The following is a 23772-nucleotide window of genomic DNA, read 5'->3' on the forward strand; positions in this document are numbered from 1 at the left end:
AGTTTGAGGCAAAAATTGCCATAGGGATTGGTAAACAAACTGCTAAAAGAATATATCTGAAGTTTTATACCATACTTTAAAACTACAAATGATTTATATTAAAATTAAGTTTATTTTAATCTAGTTACCCTAGAAAATTAAACAATTAAACGTATTAATGATTAATTCCGTCCCATGATAGACAGCAATTTAATTTCAAAAGCGGAAGTTGCAACGTTTTTTTTTTATTATTGGAAGTTCTTTTAATATAGGTCCAACTTCCTTTTAATTAAAATCTGATTAATTAATTAAAATATTCCTTATCAAATTTACACCCAACATAATCTTTATTACTATTTATTTCTCAAAAGTCAGTCTAATCTAATCACCTAGCTCGGTTTGTAATTTTTCATTTCTTTCAATATTTTAGCCCCTTTCAAATGCATTAGATCCCCAAAAAGCAAAACACAATCAAAGTCAGCCATTTAATTTTAAATTATCCAATCACAATATTCTAATCAATTTTTATCCGATTTTGAAGAAAAAAAAAGACCTAATACAACTACATGCATTAAATCCCAAAAACTCATATAACTATTACTCCAACAGAAATTTTAAATTATCTAATGACAATATTGTAATCGATATTTATCTGATTTTGAAGGAAAAAAAACCTAATACAACTACATGCATTAAAACCCAAAACCTAATACAACTACATGCATTAAAACCCAAAAACTCATATAACTATTACTCCAACAGCAATGACGTTTACTAGTTCTCCTAGCTTCGTAAAATAAAATCAGAGAGATGATATTCTGGAAAATCTCTGCTCGACTTGGGGAAGTCAGAATTTAGGCGGGAGAGAGACGGACGGATGGAAAAAGCGCGCTTCTTTGGAGCGGCGCGTGCAGTCAGTGGCGCCAACGCACTGGCGCTGCAACCCAAAAGTCGAGAGTAAAAGATCTCTACATCCTCACAGATTGAACAGATCGCGAGAGGTTGACAGCGCGTGAACAACTCCCCTGGTTTGGCTCCCTGAACCACACCACGTGTTCGCTGTCGCTATCGACGTGACCCGTGGTAGCTCGTTGTTGTATTTACGCGCCTGTTTTATTTTGTTTAAACAAATTTGGCGGGAAATTGAAAATAAGACGTAAAATTATCTTGGCATGGAAAATGAGGAACGTTTAACGATAAAATGGTGGCGTTACGTTGCAACGAACGTACGTTACGCCGGCGGTTTTTGTTCGTCGTGCGTCATGTTGTGTTGCCTTCCTGTTGTTTATTGGCCATCGTAGGTATCGTTACTTATGGACCGTATCAATCACAGGACCCGGTACCTTCTTCCTCACCTACCAAATGTCCGGTCACCGGAAACGAACTTAAACTTCATCATAGGTCCGCCAGGACAGTTCGTGAGTTGAAACAACGAAACAATATAAGGAAATTGTTAATTAAGGTTGATGACGTTACGGCTACGACGACTACAACGTCAGCGGTGACGTCAGATGTGGAAACAAACGTTAATCCATCCAATGTTACCAGTCAGGCACCCATGGTTATGTCCGGGTCGGTTAGGAGTCGTAATTATGTCAGAACCGTTTTGAGCTCATCTGGAAATTTAACTTGGGAGAAACGGTTACCAAAGGCTTTGATTATTGGGGTCAAGAAAGGGGGCACAAGGGCCCTCTTGGAGTTTTTGAGGTTACATCCAGATGTCAGGGCACCTGGACCAGAGATTCATTACTTTGACAAGTATTATGACAAAGGAGTCAGTTGGTATAGGTGAGGAGTTGTTGTCGTAATTACCATTTTAAGTAGATTTCCTTGGGCTGATCTACGGCGTAACCTTAATCCGTTATTATATTTTTGCACGTGGACAAAGAAATCTTGAATGCATGTGCCCCTCTACCAGTTCAGTTCAGTTTTAAAAGCCATCCCCATAGGAAACATTTATAAGATTCATTGTTAACTTAAACATTAACCTCCCTCCTTGGTTCTTCCATTTCAATTTAAATGTAGCTAGCAAGAAATGACCAACCCTTACGAAATTCACATACATAAATATGCGTGATGGTACAGAACATTAAACATTGCCATACCCATAAATAAAACGTCATCGCCGGTGCCAACTTTTGCTTTAGAAAAACTTATCAATTTTTCATATCAAAGTCGATTATCCATAGCAAGTTGAGCTTGGCTAAATGCTAGACGTTTAAGACCATGACTGCGCTGAACATATGGGGGTTCATTTTGTAGCCCCAATCTCTTAATAATTGATGACTTTTAAGGCCAACAGTTCTTCAGCTATCACCCTCCCATATCCGTAAGAATTTTCTCTGTAATAACATGAATATTTAATCATAATCGTAATCTAGCTGTTGCTCTTGTTATTGTTGAAATGCGACTGTTTCAGAGGTATAATTAATTGTCGATTGAATTTCGTTTCCATAGACATGGTGACCTTTGACCTCTAATATATCAGGCCACAGCGATAAAAATACCCCTATTCGCAATTTTTAAGGTTTTTTTTTCGACAATCCGGTATTGTTTTCCTATAACGTAGTTGTTTATATTTAAATTCATTATTTTTGAACTAACTGCGAATGATGAATTTTGTTTCCATTTACATGGTGAACTTTGACCTCTAATATATCAGGTCACAAATGAAATTGTTTTTTAAGTTGTTTTTGGTTCTAGTTTATTTAAAACTACCATGGCGACACTTGGGAAATCTGTTAGTAAAGTCCCATGAATTTTTGAAATGAAAATTTAGTGTGGCAACACTAACTGCAATTGCTATGATGTTAGAGCTATAACTTTTATCACCAGTCTTATCAAAGTGTCATTGCAATTAGACGGTTTGTGGGTCCATAGACTTTAGATAGGACCCATGAGTGTTCTGTCGTAGGACAACAAGGTAAAGATAACTTTTGAAAAAGATGTATTCAATTTTCATGGATGAATTTATAAAATTCTTCATTTATAAATTATGGCACATCGTAGGTATAAGACTTGTGAAAAAGGTTTGGTTCCTTGCAAAGCGGACCAATTTCTCTTTTACCCAACATTATTTTTTTTCCGTCTTTCTGCCTTCCGTTCCGTTCCGTTCAGTTCAGTTTAGGCGGCGCGCCAGTCGCTGCTTGCTTCCCTTTTTAACATGTAATGTTTCTTTATGCTTGAGATTCCCACGATTCGAACTAGCTCAGTGATTAATCATCTTTTGGGCTTTCTTCTTTCTTTTCTTCGGGTTCATTTTAGGATATGTTTAAGATATGAATGAAGTCCAAAATAGCTTGTTTATCAATGCTGCCTCTCCTTCTTTTCTTTGCCTTTTTATTTAGATTGATTAGGTATGTTGTGTTCAGAAATTTGTTAAGATAATTAATGATTAAATTATTAAAATATAAAGAAATTTAATAGAGATTTTTCAGGCTACAAAACATTATTAAGAAATTTTTCAAACTTGAAAGGGAATTTTTTTATTTTTAGTTAAATTTAAGGGAGTATAAAGACCGAAAATTAGATATGCCATAATTTTATTCAAGATCCTTTGATAGAATATTGTGGCCGTGTTTTATGGATAGAGGGTATTTTATTCTTCAAAATGAGCCCTTAAAGTATTCATTTCAAGCTCCCAAAGTGAAGTTATGAGCTTTTTAATTAGTGTTCCATATTTTGGAGCTGTTCCATGTTGGGGCTACTTAATCCATTTTTTAGAAAGTTTTTGGTTTTTTTTATGTTTTCCTTCGTTAATTTGAAACTGCATGGTTGATATTGGTAAGGAAGGTTCAATAGAATTGTGGTTTGGTTGAGTTCTTCTCAAGATGGGGTCCGCGAACCTATATTGCTCAATATTTTATTTAATTTTGCCAAATGACACACACTTGTTCCAATTATAGTATTCATCATTTTACACACTTTGGGAAAATGGGATAGCCCTTCCCTAAAAACGCAAAATGATACCGTTAAATTTATGCTGGGAAAAAAATCAACGTAGCGAAATTTAGTAAGATTAGCTTAGGTTTCACCGAAAAGTTTTGTCACTGAGGTGGATAAGAAGTCCAAGATCATCCGCTCTTCTTAAGAAGGACGTTAAGAAGTTTTTGATGATATCCAATGTCACACGATTAGAAAAGTGGCCATTATTCACCCGTTAAAGGGTTAATGAAAGCCAAGAAAGCACCTTAATTTGCGAAGAAAAATTACTGAATTTTTAAGAATCGCTTTAAATTCCTCTTTACAAAAACAATTACGCCTTCTCAGTTTACATCTTAATTTCGTCCCACATATAGACCTAATTTCTCTATATGAACCGAGGGGATAATCGCTCTCGTGTTCCCTTTGGTGTATAGACAACGTTTTAACCAATTACAGTTAGTGACTTGCCCCTCGGTCTGGAATGAATCCAAATTTTCTTCGCAAAGAAGAGTGGGATTATTTTTATGAATATTTTAATTTTCATTTTTCGCCAAAATTAATGTTTTTAAGTAAATTAACTGCTTAAATATATAACACTTTAATGTAGTGTGGGTATTAATTGCTTTTAAATGAGTTGGGTTAATTAGTTTTAAATTAAATTGGAATTATCCTTGTTTTAGGTGTTGGGTTGTAATTTGATTAGCTATATAAGATTATAAGACAAATCTAAACAATTTATTAGTAAGTCTAAAAATGTTTTACAATTTATTAATTGGTCTAAAAAGGCTTCAAACAAGTTATTTAAAGGGAGGGTGAATGCTTCTAACAATTAGTTAAAGGGAACATGAAGACTTCAAATAGTTATTTAAAGGCAGCATGAAGGACTGAAACAAATTATTTAAAGGGAACATGAAATGTTAAAACTCAACAAAACCATAACTTTGATACATTTAACCTAACCACGTGTATTTTCCCGCCAAATCTAAAAACTTATTTTTTCCAAAGTTTCACCCAAACATAATAACCTCACAATAACTGTGATATACTTCTAGAATAAATCGTGAATGAACTTCTGTTAACTTATATAGACCCTACAGAATTTCGTAAATTTTAAAAACAAAGAGTAAGGCTTAGAAAAGACCCAAAAAAAAAAAAAAAAAAAAAAACACAAAACTTGTACATAAATTCATTCTCTATTAACTTACAATGTAGTCCCCTTTAGAAACATTCTATGCTACCACATATTTCTGTCATAAATAAAACTGAGGCTTTATGCCAAAAATCCGAAACGATGTGTTTTTGTTCATGACATAGCTGGCTGCAATGATGGCGCCAGTCTTGACTCACACAGGGTGATTTTTCTGTTCTTTAAAAACCACGTTTTACCCCGTTTAGTTATTTATTCTTGACTAGGAAAGGAAGCTATAGTAGTTAAAGGGTTTTACAGATAGCTTATATGGCGATTTTTAACGATACAGTGACGTCATTTTCACTTCAGCTTCCGTTAAAAATTTAAATTGTATTTTGTAATTTCTGTATGTAATGTTTATTTTTGAAGATATTTTTGTTGCTAATTTAATAATCATATTTCTTAGGGACTAATTAACCAATTTGGATGAAAATTTTGTTTAAATAAACGTATATTAAAGGTCTGTGTTGTGAAAAAAGTCTGTTTTAAAAAAAATTTCATCTGTGAGCTGAGATATTTGAGGTCAAAGTTCACCCTCTCTGTCTATGAACACGAAATTCAATTGATATATGTATTTTTCTCGTGCAGCTTATAAGTAATTGTTTGTAATCTAAACAAAATCAATTTTCCTAGATTAATTGTTAGTTATTTTAATCCAATTTACATTATTATTTTTCATTCAAAGTAATTAATTGCCACGTCAGGGAATTAAAAAAATTGTAGATTAAGGTCAGGCAGAGTTCAGGGAATTTTAATCAAGTCAGGAAATTTTATTTGATAGAGAAAAATTTTCATGTTTACGAAAATTCAAACGTCTAATAAATATTTTAAACCATAATTTAATAAAAATAAAATACTGATAAAAAACCGCTTTTGGCTTTAAAAGTTAGGGGGGAAATCACGTCATTTAATAGTTACGAAAACCATTAAAAAAATAAAAAATCGGGTGGAAATTTGAATTTGAAAATTTTATAAGAACCTTAAAACAATTATATTTATAATAGTAGAACCAGCTAAATTCCAAAAATTCAAATGTTATAAAAATGCCACCCTGTATTAGAACGCGGTCATAATCGACTTTGACTCATCTTTCGATCCCCGCCTCTCAAATTAAAAAAGGCGAAAAAATAATTCCCCTCAATTTAAGTGTCAATTAAAACAAAAAAATAATAAAAATCATTTCTTGCAAAACCGGTTATTTGGTTGGTTAGGTTGCTTAGGTTGCTAGCTCGTCGTTCGTCGACGTCGCGCCTCGCCCTTCAAAGGAGGCAAACACAAGAAAACCCCGGATAATTTTGTCGCGAGAAAGACGGTGTAATTATGAACAGGGCCCCCTGTTTGCAACCCTACTCTAATATAAATGATTTAGAAAATAGAAAATTTTTGCTTCATTAAGGTGCCATTCTTTAACGCCTCGCTGCATTTTGATTGCTTCAAATTTTGAAGAGAGCTATATAAACCCCTGTGAGAAGGAAGTGTGATGGAGTAGTATTGTTAGTGGGCTATGAAAGTCCCAGACCCAGAGCAGCGATGGTCACACTCCGACCTTGCGTAGGCACCAGCTTGACTTGAGGCGAAGTGACATGCTCGGAAGCATAAGTTACTCACTATGCTTTAGTTTACTTAGACCTAAGATTGTAGTGCCATCTATTATTTTAACCACATCGTATGTGTGAACATTAAAAAAAACCTCTTCTAGATGTCACCTGAGGAGTAGGACCACGCTAACGCGAAGTATGTTGGGTATTTATAATTGTCAACCATGGGTACAAGACCTCATTGTAATGGGTATAGGCTTTTCGCCCCAAGTCAGGTTATTAGATTGATTGTTAAGTGCTGCCACCTAGTGCCATTTAAAAATAGAAGCTAGGTCTGACGAATTAGCTTCATATTTAAGACACAGGGGAAATGCATTGTAAACGTTCATGTACCCTGTACAACCCTATCGAAAAGGCATAAACTGAGGATGTTGGGAGGATTTCGTTGCCGTTCCATAGATGGCGGTACAGAGGCTAGGTTACAGGTATATTTAGAATACTACTCCATCTCACCTCTCTTCTCCAAGTATATATTAGCGTCTTAGGGCATATAATACTTTAAAAGTATAATTGGTGGTTTGGGAATACTTTATGGTATAAAGCGGTGCTTTTGATATATTTTTATTCATTATGTATTGAAGTGCGTCCTAAGAAAATTATATATGGTTTAATTATAAATAATTATTGCTTATATTGTTTTATATATATATTGTCAGGGAGTCATATCGTAGTATAGAAGGAAGGAATAAATTTGATGTTCTCTTTTTCAGAAGTCAGGGGTAAAATAAACTCTGCTTGTATTCAAAGACGTAAATTAAGATATGGCTTCAAACAATACGGACCGTCATAATTTGATGGACTAGCAACTTTAAAGCCCTATATAACGTCTTTGCAATTGAAGGAATTTATTCCTTCCATCTATTTTAATATATAGTTCCCTGATATTATGTCCCTAATGATTCAATTTCTTCATTATGCTAATTAGAAACGAATTGATTTGAACACATCATTACCATATGGGTTGGGCGCATTTATTTCACGGTTTTATAAGCAAATGTTTCATTTCGTTTTGCATGAAGTTCAAGTGAGGTTAGAGTGCAGATTCTTTTTCTTGCTTACATCCCCTGAAGCACCTACCTTAGAATTAGTGTTGATGTATCTTAATGAACGCTAATCGTTAATTAATTTCCTCGAGCTGACCTATTGCGTAATGTTAATCTGCACTATTACACATTTTTCCACGTGGACAAAGAAATCTTGAATCCTAGATCAGTTCAGTTCAGTTCTCCCATCCCCTATACGGAACATTTATAAAATCCATGCCTACTACAAAACATACATACACAAAAACCCACATACTTGACCGCTGGTTTCATAACCCATTTTTATGTCACAGATCCCAAATGCCACCTAGTCTGTCAGACCAACTGACCATCGAAAAAACACCGAGTTACTTCGTAACACCAGATGTCGCTGCTAGAGTGCGCGAACTTGACCCCTCCATGAAATTAATCGTTGTAGTTCGTGACCCAGTGACCCGGGCCATCTCGGACTACACTCAAGCTGCTAGTAAACACTCTGACCTTCGTTCCTTCGAGGATATGGCCTTCCTCAACTCTTCAACGGGTCTACTGGACACTTCATGGACATCGTTAAAAATAGGGATTTACGTGAAACATCTAGAAAGATGGTTGATACATTTCAACCTTTCTCAAATTCATTTTGTGTCCGGTGAGGGTTTAATTATTGACCCGGTCAGTGAACTAACTAAAGTACAATCGTTTCTTGGACTGGACACTATAATAAGTGATAAACATTTTTATTTTAATGAAACTAAGGGTTTTCCTTGTTTAAAGAAATCCGAAGGTAATGGTAGCCCGCATTGTTTGGGAAAAACCAAGGGTAGAATTCATGCTAAAATTAACTCTGAAACGATACAGAGGTTAAACGATTTTTATAGACCGTTTAATCTAAAGTTTTATCAAATGGTTGGGAAGGATTTTGGATGGCCTTAAGTTAATTTATGGTAATAATATTGTAAGTTTTATTCGCGAATATAAATAATTAATTCGTGAATATCGAAAATGAAAAAGCAGTAAATTTGGTCTATCGGTTTCAACTTACTCGACCTGATTCTATCTAAGCCTTGGCGATATTCTTACAGGTATTGAACACATTCTTCATAATGATAAGTCTGGGATGGGAAATGATGGAATGCTTTTAGGACCAATTAACATATCTTAAAACGGGTTATTCAATACATTAAGAGCTATTAATTACTGTTATTTTTTACATGATGATTTTAGGTTATTTATAATGTAGATATAAGTAAATAATTTAAATGTTTACTCCCCAATTTAAATATCAGAGATTTCAAATACATAATTTAAATTTAATAGATAGCCTACAAACAAGTGTTGCCAGTTCGATTCAGATCCAAATCTGCATGCAGGAGATGCTCTAACAACAAATTACTGGCAACACTGAAGCGCATGCGCAGTTAAAGTTAAGAACAAGGGGTAGGGAAATTTCTCTAACCCTCTTTATGGATTCAAAAGACCTTAATTTAATTATGGATAATAGATAATTTAGAGCTGTGTTCTAAATTAAAACGAAAGTTCAGTATCTGTTTATTTATACACTGCTATTTCTTAAGATACTTCGCTAAAATCTTTTATTCAATGCGGTATTATATAAAAGTAAAGAATTTAAAAGAGTCCCAGTGATTTAGTAAATTGAACCTTTATTTTCTATATAAAACAATTTCACCCAATGCAATGCTTTCAGACTAAATTGTTTAATAAAATCGAGCTTATAAATATCAAACTCAGTACGAGAAAAGCTTTTAGTTCAAATTAAATTCTTCTAAACACAAACAAATGTATATAGAACTGTAAGCATAAGGCTATCAAATTCTCCATATAAGTATGGGTCGGTTATTAGAGCACGTATCCTTTATAAAAGTGTTGAGGAGTGGTTAGTGGCGGCGTGTTTCTGGTAGAGAGCGGCATCTGTCGGCGTGTGTATCGTAGAGATGCGTCCTATACATAAACTACGACAATTGTGATCTCTATCTCTACCGTTAACCCTACTCAAGCAAGAAAGCGAAAGAACAGTAGGTCATGCCTCTATCTATTCTGCTCCTGTTTGAATGAACAACTTAAATCATAAATGGCGGTGTAGTCTCTCGGACAATGTCACAACGGTAGACCCATACTTATGCGTTATAGGACTATGTTAAAACTAAAAATTTAACTTTATTTTCTTCCACTGCAAGTGTCGGTGATTCGTTATTTGTGCTAAATAACTTTGTTATTAATTTTTTTGGCACAAAATTAATTTAGTTTCACTGACACTTTATTTCTTAATTTTGGGGGGTCTAAAACGCTAGAAATAAATGTAGAAAGAGTGCCAAAGTACGTTCCTATAATTCAAGGTTTCTTAGCCCTAATCTTATCTAAGGTCCTTACATTGTATATATTCGTTGAATGTAAATAATATTTAGAAAAAGAAAAAATAAACTAAAAACATGTGTATAGTGTTTTGAACTTTCAACATCATAAAAAATCAAAGCGATTAACAATTTCTTTGGGAATCTCCTTAATTACTCATCTCATTTCTTAGTACAGATATTGTTCTTGCAAGTGTTGCCAGGTATTTGTAACGTGTGCAATTCAACCCGTTCCTCCTCGTACGAGTTCAAAACTGGAATTATTTTTGGGATAAATACTGCTCAAAAATATTTAATTTTCTTCTACAAATAATTTAGACAGTCAGCTTAATTTTGAAATTTATATTTAAAATACAGTCAGTTTATCGCGATTAAAATTAAATATTTGTATCATAATGTACATAATCTCGCGTTGTTGTATGTATTATGGAAAAAAATTATCGAACTTTAAACTTTTTAGTTATTAACGTATTTGATAAAAGAAATTTATCAGGGTGGGAAATTTTTTAAAATTGAAAATTCAATATTCTTTAACAAATTAGAAATATTTGTTTAGGCTTATCTACAATTTTATCTGTTTTCCTCCTTTCCTCGACCAGTAAATTAACTTAATTAATTACTCATATCTTCGTTTAATTAACCTTTTAAATTTAATGGAAAAACCCAAACGTTAAATAGCATTTTTTCCAATAGATAGATTGTACTAAAAGGGGTATAGAAAATTCCTCCCCCTCTCTCGTCAGCTGCCTTCAACTTCAGTGTAGTGTTGTCAGGCCATCTGTGAGTCAAGTTGGTTAAGTACTGATTCAAACTGAAACGCTTTCATTTCCTCTATGCAATCTTTTGACTCAATAACTGCCTGGCAACACTGAGGGAACGACAAAACCACCTTAAGTTTACTGGAAACTATGTATTTTAAAATTGAGGGAAAAAAACCAACAGATTAACTATTGCTTATTTATTTATTAATTGACGACTTAACAACTAATTATAATCAAAATTACTTTTAATAATAGATAAGTAATGAAATAATTTTTAACTGATTTGGATTTAAGTTCACCATTCCTGTAATAATTTTTTTCCATATTATACAACGATTAATAATTTATTTAAAACGCGTCAACCAAATGGATTGGTACCCCTAATAAATGCGCGCCATTTGAAATATAAAATATTACGTAAATTCTGTACATAAATATTAAAAAAAAAATCGTATATGGTAATTTTGTTATAATATTGATTTATGGTTTACTTTGTTAGCAATGCAAAAATTTCAACAAAAAAAAAATCTGTTTTGTCGCGTACTTTGGGGCCCCTACTTTTCTAAAGGACCCCTTAAGTGTACACCCAACTATTTTGTTTAGCTCTCTCTACATTCAGTATATCCCTAAACCCTGGTGGAGTTATAAAAAATACCGTTTTTCAAGAGCCATTGTGATTTTCAATAGCTTTTTTTAGACGGCTTTTATCCCGCATAATGGCAACACCTGGTCTCGGGTTACGACCAGGGTTACACACTAGGGTTGGTGGCTAAGATGATTTCCACCAATTAAAATTGATTTCCGCTGTACCACGTGACCCCATTATGAAAGAACTACGTATAATTTAAGCGTAATATTATTCTATTCAAGCATAAGTCAATCATGCTCTCCATAAGTGAAGGATATTTACTACGAGCACGTGTCTTTTATGAAATTATAGAGGGGGCGTGGCAGTGTATTTTTCACAGAGGAGAGGATTTCCAAACGAAATAAAAATTTATTTCTACAGTACCATACAGTACCACGTGACCCCGTTCTGTAATAAAACCACCCCTTTTATAAAAGGGTGAAGTGGTTTATTTTTGAAGAGGAGCGCCTCCTGGTGTCGGATTTCTCCCAGAAATGGAAACTATCATGGCCTACTACGATCTCTACCAGTAACCAGACTAAACCAAGGAATGAAGTCACAGTAGGTCATGCATTTATTCTGTTTAATTTTTTGTTTGAGAAATTTAAATGAAGATGGCGCTGTAGTCTTTCGTTTTTCCCAATAATTCTCGCCCAGTACCATAGAATTGATGCCAATATACCTGCTCATTATAAGGTTATGTTATAACTAAGTTCCATTTTCTTAAGCCTGAGAAATTTAAACGAAGATGGCGCTGTAGTCTCTTCATATTTCTCATCATTATCGCATAGTAAAATTTATGCCAATATGGTAGACTCATACTTTCTCATTATGTGATTGTAACTATGTTATAATTAAGTTTAACAAAGTAACGAATTAACATTTATAACGATGTTAATAACTTCTAAGTTCATTTTTATTTGACTTAATTAGATAACCAAATAACTTCTACTAGTTGTAACATAACAATACACTTAGTTTTACTCATACTTAATTCATTAGTCATTGCTTTAGTCAGTATAATTTGCATCTCCCGAAGTAATTTCCTTTTGAATTCATCTTAAATTATCAGTGAAGCCAGCCAGCTCAGAAAATAAATTCATTTTTGATTGTTTAGTTTTCATTTGTGCCTTGAGACTTGAAAAACTAAGTTCTTGAAGTTTGGAATAAATTAACTTAATTATTCTATGAATATTTAAAAGCTATTGTTTAATTTTACAAAGGAATAATGAAGGGAAAGCGGATTATCATGATTTAAATAAAAATGAAAATAAATATATAAATGTAACTAGAGGGCTTGAATTAATTCTTAAAAACATAAAAAGTTTATTTTCATTTAAAATTATCTTTAAATATTTTCAGAGATCGAAAGGCTCTTGATCCCATTTCCTTTTTCATATAGTTTCAAAATTTTCTAAATTACTGAAGTAGATAAACATTTTTAACTGATCAAGGATAATATAGGTTGCGGAATAGTGTACAGGGTGTGGCGAAAAGGGAGAGAAATTATTGGTCCGAAACAAATATATGATGAACGGAAAAATTATCAGGATAGAAATCGAAAAAACTTACATTTATAGAATAGATATTTGTCAAAAACAAATTTCGGAAGTTCTAAAGTTTATTTTGAAATATTTTAAATTCTTTTATCCTATGGTATCTCTAAAGATGGTGCAAACGTAAGTTATTTACATAGTATGAAATATTCACTTAGACGAACAATAGTGCTTCTTAGTGCGAGAGGAATAACCCAAGAGGGCGACACCGTCCATGTGGTGTTTGCTTCCCTTGTGGAATTATTGGAGTTTACTGTTTCCAAACCATTTTAAGTTAAATAACCATGACAAATCAAACAACGGATTTTTTCATTCATTGGAACTTTCCATAAAATAATTCGATAAAAACTTGGATTTAATCTGAAACTTAATTATCAGATTGGGTATTTTTTATTTGTTTGTTTATTTTCAAATTCGTAGATTTATTTAAACAGGAATGCATACAGCTAGTTGGAATCATTGTGCCACCTTATCTCCCATGTTAATTTCCTATGTGGGTTTTGTGGGTATACCAGGCTTGAGAACGTACTACACTTCACGCCCATTAATAATTCTGACTGTTGTTTCATTGGTTGGTATAACAACGCTTATTTTGAAATACCTTTACTTACCCTTTATATCTGTAAGCCCTATGAAATTCAAAGGCTACTGTAACAACATTATTCACAAATAGAAAATGCATAGTTTAATAGAAGCCTGGGTTTTTACAGTTTCCAAAGCGCTTTCAGATAGTGTGAAAGATTTACATAAAGACTGTCTTACAGTTCAGTTTGATTCAGTTCAAAATTAATTTAATTGGCTCATTAATTGTCTGGTGACACTGTGGAAAAATTCTGCAAAAAACAATTAAACCCTTTATGTTGTAGGAAAGTTCTACTAAAAAATAAATAAAACCTTTTGTAACAACTTATTTTCATTATCAGTTCACGAATTACTCAAGGCCTATTAATTCAAATAAGTAAAGTTCAAATATAGATTTCTTAAAAAACACGTGTCTTCTCCGTCACTAACAAGCTATGTTGTTCACGTGGGCTACGCGAGAACAATTGGTCAAATACTTGTCTATTTTTTTTTCTTTTTTTCGATTGCTGCAATTCTTTTAACAGATAAAAACCATTGACTATCTAGTTCAAATAGTTGAGAGAACTCGGTTTGAATTTGTAATAAAAATAGGACTGAATTGGTTTTCGGAATTTATTTCGTTCTTCGAATTGACACGGTTCGGTTATACATGTTAAATTAGTTTAATTATTTTTTAAATACAATTAAATACGAGAATCATGGACTTGCAACTACTAGTAATTCAACCAGTTACTCATTGCATTTTTGATATGGATGGACTTTTATTAGGTGAGATTTAAAAGTTTATTAAATTTAATTCCAATTTTTTAATTGGCTTTTTCTCTAAAATGGAGTCATTTTATTGGGAATAGAATTAAAGTTAGTTAAAATATTGATTGCTTCGTGGTGGTAAATTGCTAGCGGTGAATTGAAATTGATTCTGCAATAATACTTTAGTTTTAATTGCGGAAATTAATTCTATTGCCGTTTTCCATTGGCAGCTAGCAGTCTACACCATGGAAATATTAACGTTAAAGGGGATACAGATAAATTTAATGCAATTTTTAAATGAGTTTTCGTTCTAACTCCAATAAAAATACTCCTTGGAAAATGCTATTTTAAAACGGCATAAATTTTAAATTCAAATTGAGGATAAACGTGAAAAATGTCATGGATATTAGTTTTAGAAACTCATTTAATTTTTCAAATAATTAGTACTAAATTATTGTTTATTTAGGGTTAATTGAAATATCTATCGATTAAATTTAAATTAATTAATTTATTCGTATGATTTGCTTTTATTTTAGTACAAAATTAATGTTTGTTCAGGGTTAATTAAAAAAAATTTAATTATTTATGTATGATTTGCATGTCTTAAACCTAAATTTTCTAATTTAGACACTGAACGTATATATTCCTTGGCAATTTCTGCAATTACCGAGAAATATGGCCACGAGTTCACGTGGGAACTCAAGGAAAAAACCTTGGGTCTTTACGTCCGTCGAACCGCAAAATTATTAATCGACGAATTAAATTTGCCAATTACTGTTGATGAATTTGTTTCCGAATGGGAAAAGATGTGCAAGAAAATGTTGCCGTTTGCCGAATTTTTACCCGGTGAGTCTCCCATAATTTTTAATTACATTATTGCCATTAAATTGTATTAATGAAATTGAACCAACCAGAAGTATATTATAAAGTATATTAGAACCTTAGTTGAAGTTAGCATGTAGAGTGATTTAAATCAGCTGCTATTTAGTTAAGTGCCTATTTAAGTCCCGTTCGTGGGAAAGTTTCAACACGTGCTTGGAACGAACGCATTGACTATTTATCTTAACTAGTAAATAACCGGTTTTTATTTACCGTTTCACACAATCTACAATGCTTTATCTGTAAGATAAGGGTATTTGAATATTTCATTGAAGGGTTTTTTCTCGTCTTAATCGGCTATTGGAGTTATAGTTAAACCGTATATCTATTGTTTTGGGTTGGGTTTCGAAACTTGGTATAAGATAAGACAACAGATATAGTACCGATTATTTTAAACTTCAAAGGTAGTTTTCATATACTTCCCCCGGCTGAAAATATTGGGAATTTTTCAAGACGATAGCGCCATCTATTGTAGAACATATGAACTTTAATTTCATAATTTGATTTAACTACATTAATTTTAAACTTAATAACTTATATAAATATAAATAGCCTACAGTGTTTTAAATTTAACATCAAATGCTAATTATTTCTAGTAATTAGACTTAAGTATCGTTAGGTATAACATGTAGATGGCAGTAAATAATGAGCCACAAAGCCGGGTTTTCAAAAAACCAAAATATAAATTTATTTCCTCTTTTTCAAACTAGGTGTTAAGAAACTATTACTGCATCTTAAACACCATAACATTCCATTCGCGATTGGAACAAGTTCAACGAGGCAAAATTTGAAATTAAAATTCTCAAGACACACCGAGTTTTTGGAACTCTTTCAACACGTGGTTGTCGGAACTGACGTCACAAATGGAAAGCCAGCACCAGACATATTCCTCAAATGCGCTGGAATGTTTGATCCTAAACCCCGACCGGCCAAGGTAATTATTAAACACCCTTTTATTAGTCTGCTTGATTTGTTATGTTTGGACACAGACATTAGAAGGGGCTTCCAACGTTACCAGTCCACCATATTTGGTTGGCCGGTGTTGTTTGAAGCCATATTCTAATCAAATAAGTTTGTTTACAAACGTGTCCATTAATCTTCAACCAGTCTTAAGATAACAAGATGGTCAACACACCATACTCTGTTTTACCCTCAACTTTTGAAAACTTAATTTTATTTAATATTTCTTTTTGTTTAAATTTCAGTGTCTGGTTTTTGAAGACTCTCCTAATGGAGTTAAAGCCGCCGTATCGGCTGGTATGCAAGTGGTACTTGTACCAGACGAGCGCATGAACCCTAAAATGTATGCAGGGGCCACGATGGTCATACCATCAATGGAGGATTTTCAACCAGAACTGTTTGGTTTACCACCTTTTGACTATGAGGATAACGAAGCTTAGATTATATACCTTTTTAATATTTAAAGACATTTATTATAATTAATATCTTATAGATTATAATTAGTTAATATAGTAATCGATCCTTACTTATGTATTTTTTATACAAATCTAAGCGAAACGACATTTAATTTGTTTTTAAACCAACTCAATTGGATTAGTTAATTAGTTACTAATTTTATCTGTCCAATATTTGTTTTAATTAAAACATCATTTGAGTTGCATTTTAAACTTGCGTCAGTATTCTTTATTTATTTATTTATTAATGATTTTAATTACAGTTACATCTTGGAGAGTTTTATGAGACATTTCTGTAAGTGTAATTTTAATTAAGGTGTATATTTTTAATCGTGGTTAATTGAATAAAATGGTCTGGAAACTATATATTATTTTAATTGGTTTCAAGCATGTAAGTACGTAATAGTTTCTAAACCATTTTTTTCTCAAGGAAATACCCTTAATTAAGCTAATTATTAAGGTTAATTACCATTGAATTCTTGTCCTTGTTCATAATCTGAAAGATAAAAAATTAGTATATAGAGGTATTTGAATTTTTTAGTGGTTTTTATACCTCACTTAGACTGTCGCATGTCTAAATTTATAAATTAACTATAATTAGTATTTAAATCTTAATTATATATGGCAACAATACTAAAGTATATTACCTTGTTCTGACTTGCATCGTCAAACTAAATTAAATCATAATTAGGTTAAAATCAGTTTTAAAAATAATTAAACATATTTAATTATATAATAACACCACATCCCATAACTTACACTTCCACCTTGCATGTAAGAATCCAAAATAGGCGTGGCCTCTACCTTAATTCCTTCAACAGTCTATTCGTATTTAAATTAAATTTAAATTATTTTAAATCAACATAATTTAATTTATATAAAATAATTCCCTTCACCTTTTTACAATCTTCATCCAAATCCTTAATTTTTTGTTCTGATAAGTAATTTTAAGCAATTAGAGCAATACGAAATTTTACACCCCCCCCCCCCCACCCAAAGTTACAGGTTAAGCCTTGGTAAGGTACAAAATGACTTACCAATGACCTCTTTCATAGCAGGGTCGTATTTAGTTAACAAGTACTTGCATATTGGCAGGGTAAACTTTTGCGCGGCCGTACTGGACAGGGTAATACCTATGACCAAAATCAGAGCTAGAAATGGACTTCGAAACATTTTATAAAAATTTCGTGTTTTAGCAATTGGTTTAGAACTTAGTGGGGTTTTATGAATATGAATTAGAGACGTTTAGGGGGTCTTTTATATAGAGGAAAATAGTTGTAATTAGTTTTATCTTAATTTTAACTAAGCTGGGTAAATTAATTTAATTTGATTTGATTGCTTTGGTTGGTTATTTAAGATAAGTTTGTTAAATTTTTAAATTGGGTCATGGTTATAAGCATTTGTTTATCAGTGCTTGTTTACTTAAAGACAGCTTAAATCTTTATGTGAAAACATCAGAAGTTAGTGAACCATAAGTTCATAAGATAATGTTCCTCCATAAGTTTGTCACTGGTAACTTAAAAACTGGAGCTTGTAATCTTGAAGTGATTGAAGTAGGTCATAGATTCAGGGTGAAGCGACGTACGCCTGGTGAGGCGCTGCTGTCAAAGGCCTAATTAGTAATGCAGACTAAATAGGAGCTAGATGGAAGTCCTGCAAAATTAATTAACACACGAGTGTATGACTTCAATTCTCGCTTGTCGTTCTCGAACTAGTTATCTCGAGCTGTAAGTCTCTAGCATTACGAACTTGTATAGGAAGTGTTATACTTATCATGTAACATATCTTATAAACTTATGGCAAATTTAATGTGATATTAAATAGTAATAGTTTTAAAAATAAGTCACAAAATAGTTTTGCTTTCAAATTATTCTTTATTAATACAATAACTTATATTGAATAACAATTTTTATTGTGGTCTCTTCATGCAATCCTGCAATATTACGTTATTTAGTAATTAGTAATTTTTATAATTACTGCGAAATTTATGAACTTACTGGATTTGCACTCTTCATTTCTCCTAAAAGCTGCAATTATAAAAATAAAATTTAGTTTTGTGATTAAAATAGTAATGAAAGTTAATTATAATTAAGTAAGAAATCTTACAGCCTTCGTGTCTTTACAAGCCTGCGAGTAAAAATTATTAGTAGTTAGTAAAAATTTTTTTTTAAATAAATTAGAAATTAAAGTTCAATGAACACTGTACCTTTTCCCAATCGTCATCGGACTGAAAGTAATTGTAATCATTATTAATTATGTATGTTCAATAATTAGGTCTGTGAGCTTTGAGATTAGGAGTTCAAAATAAATTAAATGTAGTTGCTTTTGATCCCCTAACGAAGATTTTCAAATTCAAATTACTTTGAAATTGGTGCAGATTTTGTCGCCCTTTGGTTTATATGTCGTCAATTTCTGTAATGTGAACAAAATTTATTGGTTAGTTAAAATGACAAGAAAATTACGATTACATAATATTAATATCTACGTGTGTTTAATAGTCTAGAAATTAGTGCCTTACCAGACTATCACAAAGCCACACACACACACACACAAACAAACACTCCAATATCTAGGTTTAGTTTATGTAACAGAACACGTAGATAAACGTTGACTCACCTCTTTGCATTCGGCAGTCATTTTTTCGGCCATCTTTGCCTTCATTGCTTCTCCTGCAAAAATTAAATAAAAAACCGTTTTAAATTTGCAGGCCATGTAGTAACTTATAATCTTTCTTTAAATCTTTACCTTCTGGTCCACACATTTTCGTCACCATTTCCTTGCTTTTACACCAATCTCCTCCGGCATTGACCAGAGCTACTAAAGCGACGAGGCAAAGGGCGGCAATTAGAAACTTCATGGTGATTACTTGAAGATAACGCTTTGATTTGGTATCAAAGGAATGATAGAAATCTCCAGTCGGACCAACTGGTATTTATACTCAAGTACCTAATTTTTCGTACCTGGTATTTCTTAATGATACTTATCACGATAAACATTATGTTATGGCCTGAACAAACATGTTTGCTAATTCTTGATAAGTATTACAACAACGTTAAGTATGACATTCAGTTTAAGATCGTGTTCAGTGTGACCTTCAGTTGAAAATCATGTTCAGCATGAGTTTCAGTTTAACTTCGTGTTCAGTGTGACCTTCAGTTTAACATCGTGTTTAGTGTGACATTCAGTTTAACATCGTTTTCAGCGTGACATTCATTTAACATCGTGTTTAGTGTGACCTTCAGTTTAACATCGTGTTTAGTGTGACCTTCAGTTTAACATCGTGTTTAGTGTGACCTTCAGTTTAACATCGTGTTTAGTGTGACCTTCAGTTTAACATCGTGTTCAGTTAGTCATACCAGCCTTCTCTGTAATTGAATGTTGTAGACCCCCATGTTCTTAACCCCAAGAACACACCACTTTTTAATTTACGGTAGACGTATCAGTAACACCCTTGTCCTACCCTTTTTTCACCTGTTTTTCTAAGAAGCATATCATTATATTTATTGTTAGTATGTTACTAATGGTAATACCCTATTTTAAAATTTTCCACAAAAGTTAATGGGCCTTTTGGAGTTGGTTTTTTTGTAATGATCTAGATTATTGTGTGTCCATGTGTTCGGATTATTTACAAGTCGTTAACGTTGTTCAAATATATGTTAGATTTCTTCATCATGTACATTTTTTTAAAATCTCAATATGGTGTGACCCATATTTGCTTAAACAACGTAAGATTTTGTAAAATCATGGTTAATGCTAAGGTATTTTTAGCTTTTTGATGGAAAATGGGTGTTGGGTTCAATATGTCTAACCATTCACTGACCTCTTTAACCTTTGAATATGGATCTGGGTCCGAACGCGGTTGAAGGGTCCCATTGTAGGAATTATTTTTCAAAGTGGCGCACACTTTCTCTGGTTCTAAGTCAGTTTTTAAATTCAAGAAGTGCATGGGGTTACTGGTTCTCGGCACCAGTTTATTAATTGCAAATCTATGCGAACGAAACCAAATGGGGACCAGTCTTAAGGACCAGTTTATTATTTTTAACGATACTGGTCCTATGGAGTAGTCTAAAAATATTCTTAATTCGAAACTGGCTTAGACCTTAGATCGTGTCTCTGAAGCTGTGTTTACACTAGAAGACACTTCGAAACCCTTTTGAAAAGACCTATTAGCTACTATTAGAATTTTCTTTTAGGTTCTTTTTTTCGTAGACCTAATTTTGACCTAAATTCTAGAAACCACTAGGCCTTATCTTATTCAAACTACTCCTATAGAGAATGGGTAACTTACGAAGGTTCGCAGAATCACCATCAGATGGCGCGGCTCTTGAGTCACCTGGCGGGAAGTTACTCAGTCTCTATGGGAGTAGTTTCCAGACTCTCCGCCAGTGGCGCTGAATAGGATTATGGTAAATTTTTAGCTTGTATTGTGTCCTGATTTTCTATTTTACTTTTTTTCAACACCAGGGGTGGTAGCCTGGTAGGAAGATAGTGTGGTTTGAAGTGAACAGAGACTAGTATCGCATTAATAGGCCTAAAAATATGCATTTCATATTTGTTATCAAGATTCTAGTTTCTAGGTATGTTAATTTTATTGGCGAGTTAATTCCTAAATTAAAGTAAACTTTACAATGGTTTAGTAATAAGTTTATAAGATATGTTCCTTCCATAAGTATGACAATACCTATACATCGTAATGCTACCCATAGACCTACAGCTTCAGCTAGTTCTAAGTAGAACGACAAGCGAGAATTGAAGTCCTACACTCGGTTAATTTTGCAGTCCATCTTCTTATTTAGTCTGCATTACTAAGCCTTTGATTTTGGGCTATTTTAAATGAGTTTTGTTAAATCGGATAATTTTTAAATTTGTTCACGCTTAAAAGCATTTGTTTATCAGCTGTTGTTTACTTAAAGGCAGGGTAAACATCAGAATTTAGAAAACTTATTGTGACATTTATGGGGTATAAGTTAAAAGTCATTCAGAAAAAGAAATATGCTTTCAAATTACAATTTATTTATACAATCACTTATATTGAATAACAATTTTTATTCTGGTTTCTTCATACAATCCTGCAATATTATTTAATAATTATTAATTAGTAATTAGTAATTTTTATAATTACTGCGAAATTTAATAACTTACTGGATGGGCAGTCTTGATTTCTCCAAAAAGCTGCAATTATGAAAATGAAATTTAGTTTTATGTTTAAAATAGTTAAAAGTAATGAAAGTTAATTATTATTAAGTAACAAATCTTACAGCCTTCTTGGCGTCACAAGCCTGTGATTAAAAATTATCAGTAATTAGTAAAAAAATATATTCTAATCAAATTAGAAATTAAAGATTAGTGAACACTCTACCTTTTGCCAATCGCCATCAGCCTGAAAATAATTGTAATCATTATTAATTATGTTAAATAATTAGGTCTGAGAGCTTTGAGAGGGGAGTTCAAAAGAAATTAAATGGAGTCGCTTTTGATCCCCTAACGAAGCTGATTCAATTCAAATTACATTGAAATCGGTGCAGATTTTGTCGCATTTTTCTTTATATGGCATCAATTTCTATAAAACGAAAAAATTTGATTGGTTAGTTAAAACTACAAGAAAATTACGATTACATAATATTAATATCTACGTGTGGTTAATAGTCTACAAAATTAGCGCCTTTTCTTTAGCCATAGCACAATCGATCATGCCTTACTGACGCGTGATCGAGTGAGCTAAGCTTTAGCAGACGATACATGAAACGTTTTCGATTGGGCTATTTTAGTAGTCTAAAGTCTTGGTTCAAAAAAATCGTTTTAAGTCGTCTGTTCTCGTGTCTGAACAGGGAAATAAACAAAATGGTGCGACCGAAACGAAATTAACAAGGCGACCGAGGGGAACATAAGATTATATATTTTTACTCTAGTCTGAACGGACCTTTAACGCTACAAAATCTATTCTAAACATGTTACTCAGCACATCACTAACTAACAAACAAATGAACTAACACACGCTCCACCGATATCTAGGTTTGTTTTATGTAACAGTACACGTAGATAAACGTAGAAAAACTTTACTATTTCTCACCGTTTTGCATTCGTCACTCATCTTTTCCGCCATCTTTTTCTTCATGGCTTCTCCTGCAATATTTAAAAGAAAAAAAAAGGTGGTTTCAAATTTGCAGGCCACATTGTAACTTAAGATCTTTCTTTAAATCTTTACCTTCTGGTCCACACATTTTCGTAACAACTTCCTTGCTTTTACACCAATCTCCTCCTGCATTGGCCAGAGCCACTAAAGCGACGAGGCAAACGGCGGCAATTAGAAATTTCATGATGATAACTTGAAGATAACGCTTTGATTTGATACCAAAGGAAAGATAGAAATCTCTTATCGGACCAACTGGTATTTATACTAAACTACCTAATTTTTCTTGCCTGGCATTTCTTAATGATACTTATCACGATAAACATTCTGTTATGGCCTGAACAAACATGTTTGCTAATTCTTGATAGGTGTTACAACAACGTTAAGTATGACATTCAGTTTAAGATTGTGTTTAGTATGACATTCGGTTTAACATCGTGTTTAGTATGACATTCGGTTTAACATCGTGTTCAGTGTGAACTTCGGTTTAACAACTTGTTCAGTATGACATTCAGTTTAACATCATGTTCAGTAACACCAGAAGTAAGATGAGACTATAGAAGTAAAGAGCTGTAGGATTGGTAGTAGATCCTGGCACTATAGTGAAAAAATTTGAGGATTGTATGCCGCTTCCATCGCGCCTACACTAGAGAGAAAAAAATTGGTCGAGTTCCAAAAACATTTCCTACCGTCTTCCCCTCAACCTAAAGCCGCGGAACACGGACGCGGGTGCTTGAATCTAGTTCGGTCGTCTACCGCCACGAGCGTCTCACGTTTTGGAGGGGGAAAATTCAGAAACCGCTACCAGAGGGCCAAGCGTTATCAAGAATATTCACTTTCGCCGAGTGAAGAATTTGGTTAGCTCAGTAATTCAAGTCTCATCTTACTTCTGGTAACACATATAAGCCTTCATAAACCTTACAGAAACTTCTTGTATAGCAGAAGTGTGGTACTATTAAATGGGTAGATTGAAAAGAGCGTACGCTGATG

The 23772-nt window shown here is 32.9% G+C and overlaps 4 protein-coding genes across 4 annotated transcripts; 2 read left to right on the forward strand and 2 right to left on the reverse strand.

Moving 5' to 3' along the window:
• Positions 1-844: 844 nt before the first annotated feature.
• On the forward strand, positions 845-10164 carry LOC149679820 (heparan sulfate glucosamine 3-O-sulfotransferase 6-like). The gene is made up of 2 exons (XM_089835643.1): positions 845-1767; positions 8027-10164. The coding sequence occupies exons 1-2, from the start codon at positions 1181-1183 to the stop codon at positions 8643-8645; spliced, it is 1206 nt and encodes a 401-aa protein (XP_089691769.1). The 5' UTR covers positions 845-1180; the 3' UTR covers positions 8646-10164.
• Positions 10165-14165: 4001 nt separating this feature from the next.
• On the forward strand, positions 14166-16865 carry LOC149679821 (pseudouridine-5'-phosphatase-like). Its single transcript, XM_089835645.1, has 4 exons — positions 14166-14376; positions 14986-15204; positions 15948-16171; positions 16443-16865. Exons 1-4 carry the CDS (start codon positions 14307-14309, stop codon positions 16635-16637), a joined length of 708 nt encoding a protein of 235 aa, XP_089691771.1. The 5' UTR covers positions 14166-14306; the 3' UTR covers positions 16638-16865.
• On the reverse strand, positions 16850-17843 carry LOC149679822 (uncharacterized). Its single transcript, XM_089835646.1, has 7 exons — positions 17690-17843; positions 17549-17586; positions 17412-17474; positions 17300-17323; positions 17206-17226; positions 17122-17148; positions 16850-16945 (listed from the first exon to the last, which is right to left on the reverse strand). Exons 1-7 carry the CDS (start codon positions 17823-17825, stop codon positions 16916-16918), a joined length of 339 nt encoding a protein of 112 aa, XP_089691772.1. The 5' UTR covers positions 17826-17843; the 3' UTR covers positions 16850-16915.
• A 3802-nt stretch (positions 17844-21645) lies between these two features.
• LOC149679823 (uncharacterized) lies at positions 21646-23077 on the reverse strand. Its single transcript, XM_089835762.1, has 7 exons — positions 22858-23077; positions 22723-22775; positions 22162-22212; positions 22012-22032; positions 21911-21931; positions 21795-21824; positions 21646-21721 (listed from the first exon to the last, which is right to left on the reverse strand). The coding sequence occupies exons 1-7, from the start codon at positions 22967-22969 to the stop codon at positions 21698-21700; spliced, it is 312 nt and encodes a 103-aa protein (XP_089691888.1). The 5' UTR covers positions 22970-23077; the 3' UTR covers positions 21646-21697.
• Positions 23078-23772: the final 695 nt, after the last annotated feature.

The sequence above is a fragment of the Phalangium opilio genome, unplaced genomic scaffold (genome assembly GCF_054372755.1).
Source record: "Phalangium opilio isolate 3A_F unplaced genomic scaffold, DU_Popi_V2 ptg000041l_1, whole genome shotgun sequence".
Classification (NCBI taxonomy): Eukaryota; Metazoa; Arthropoda; class Arachnida; order Opiliones; family Phalangiidae; genus Phalangium; species Phalangium opilio.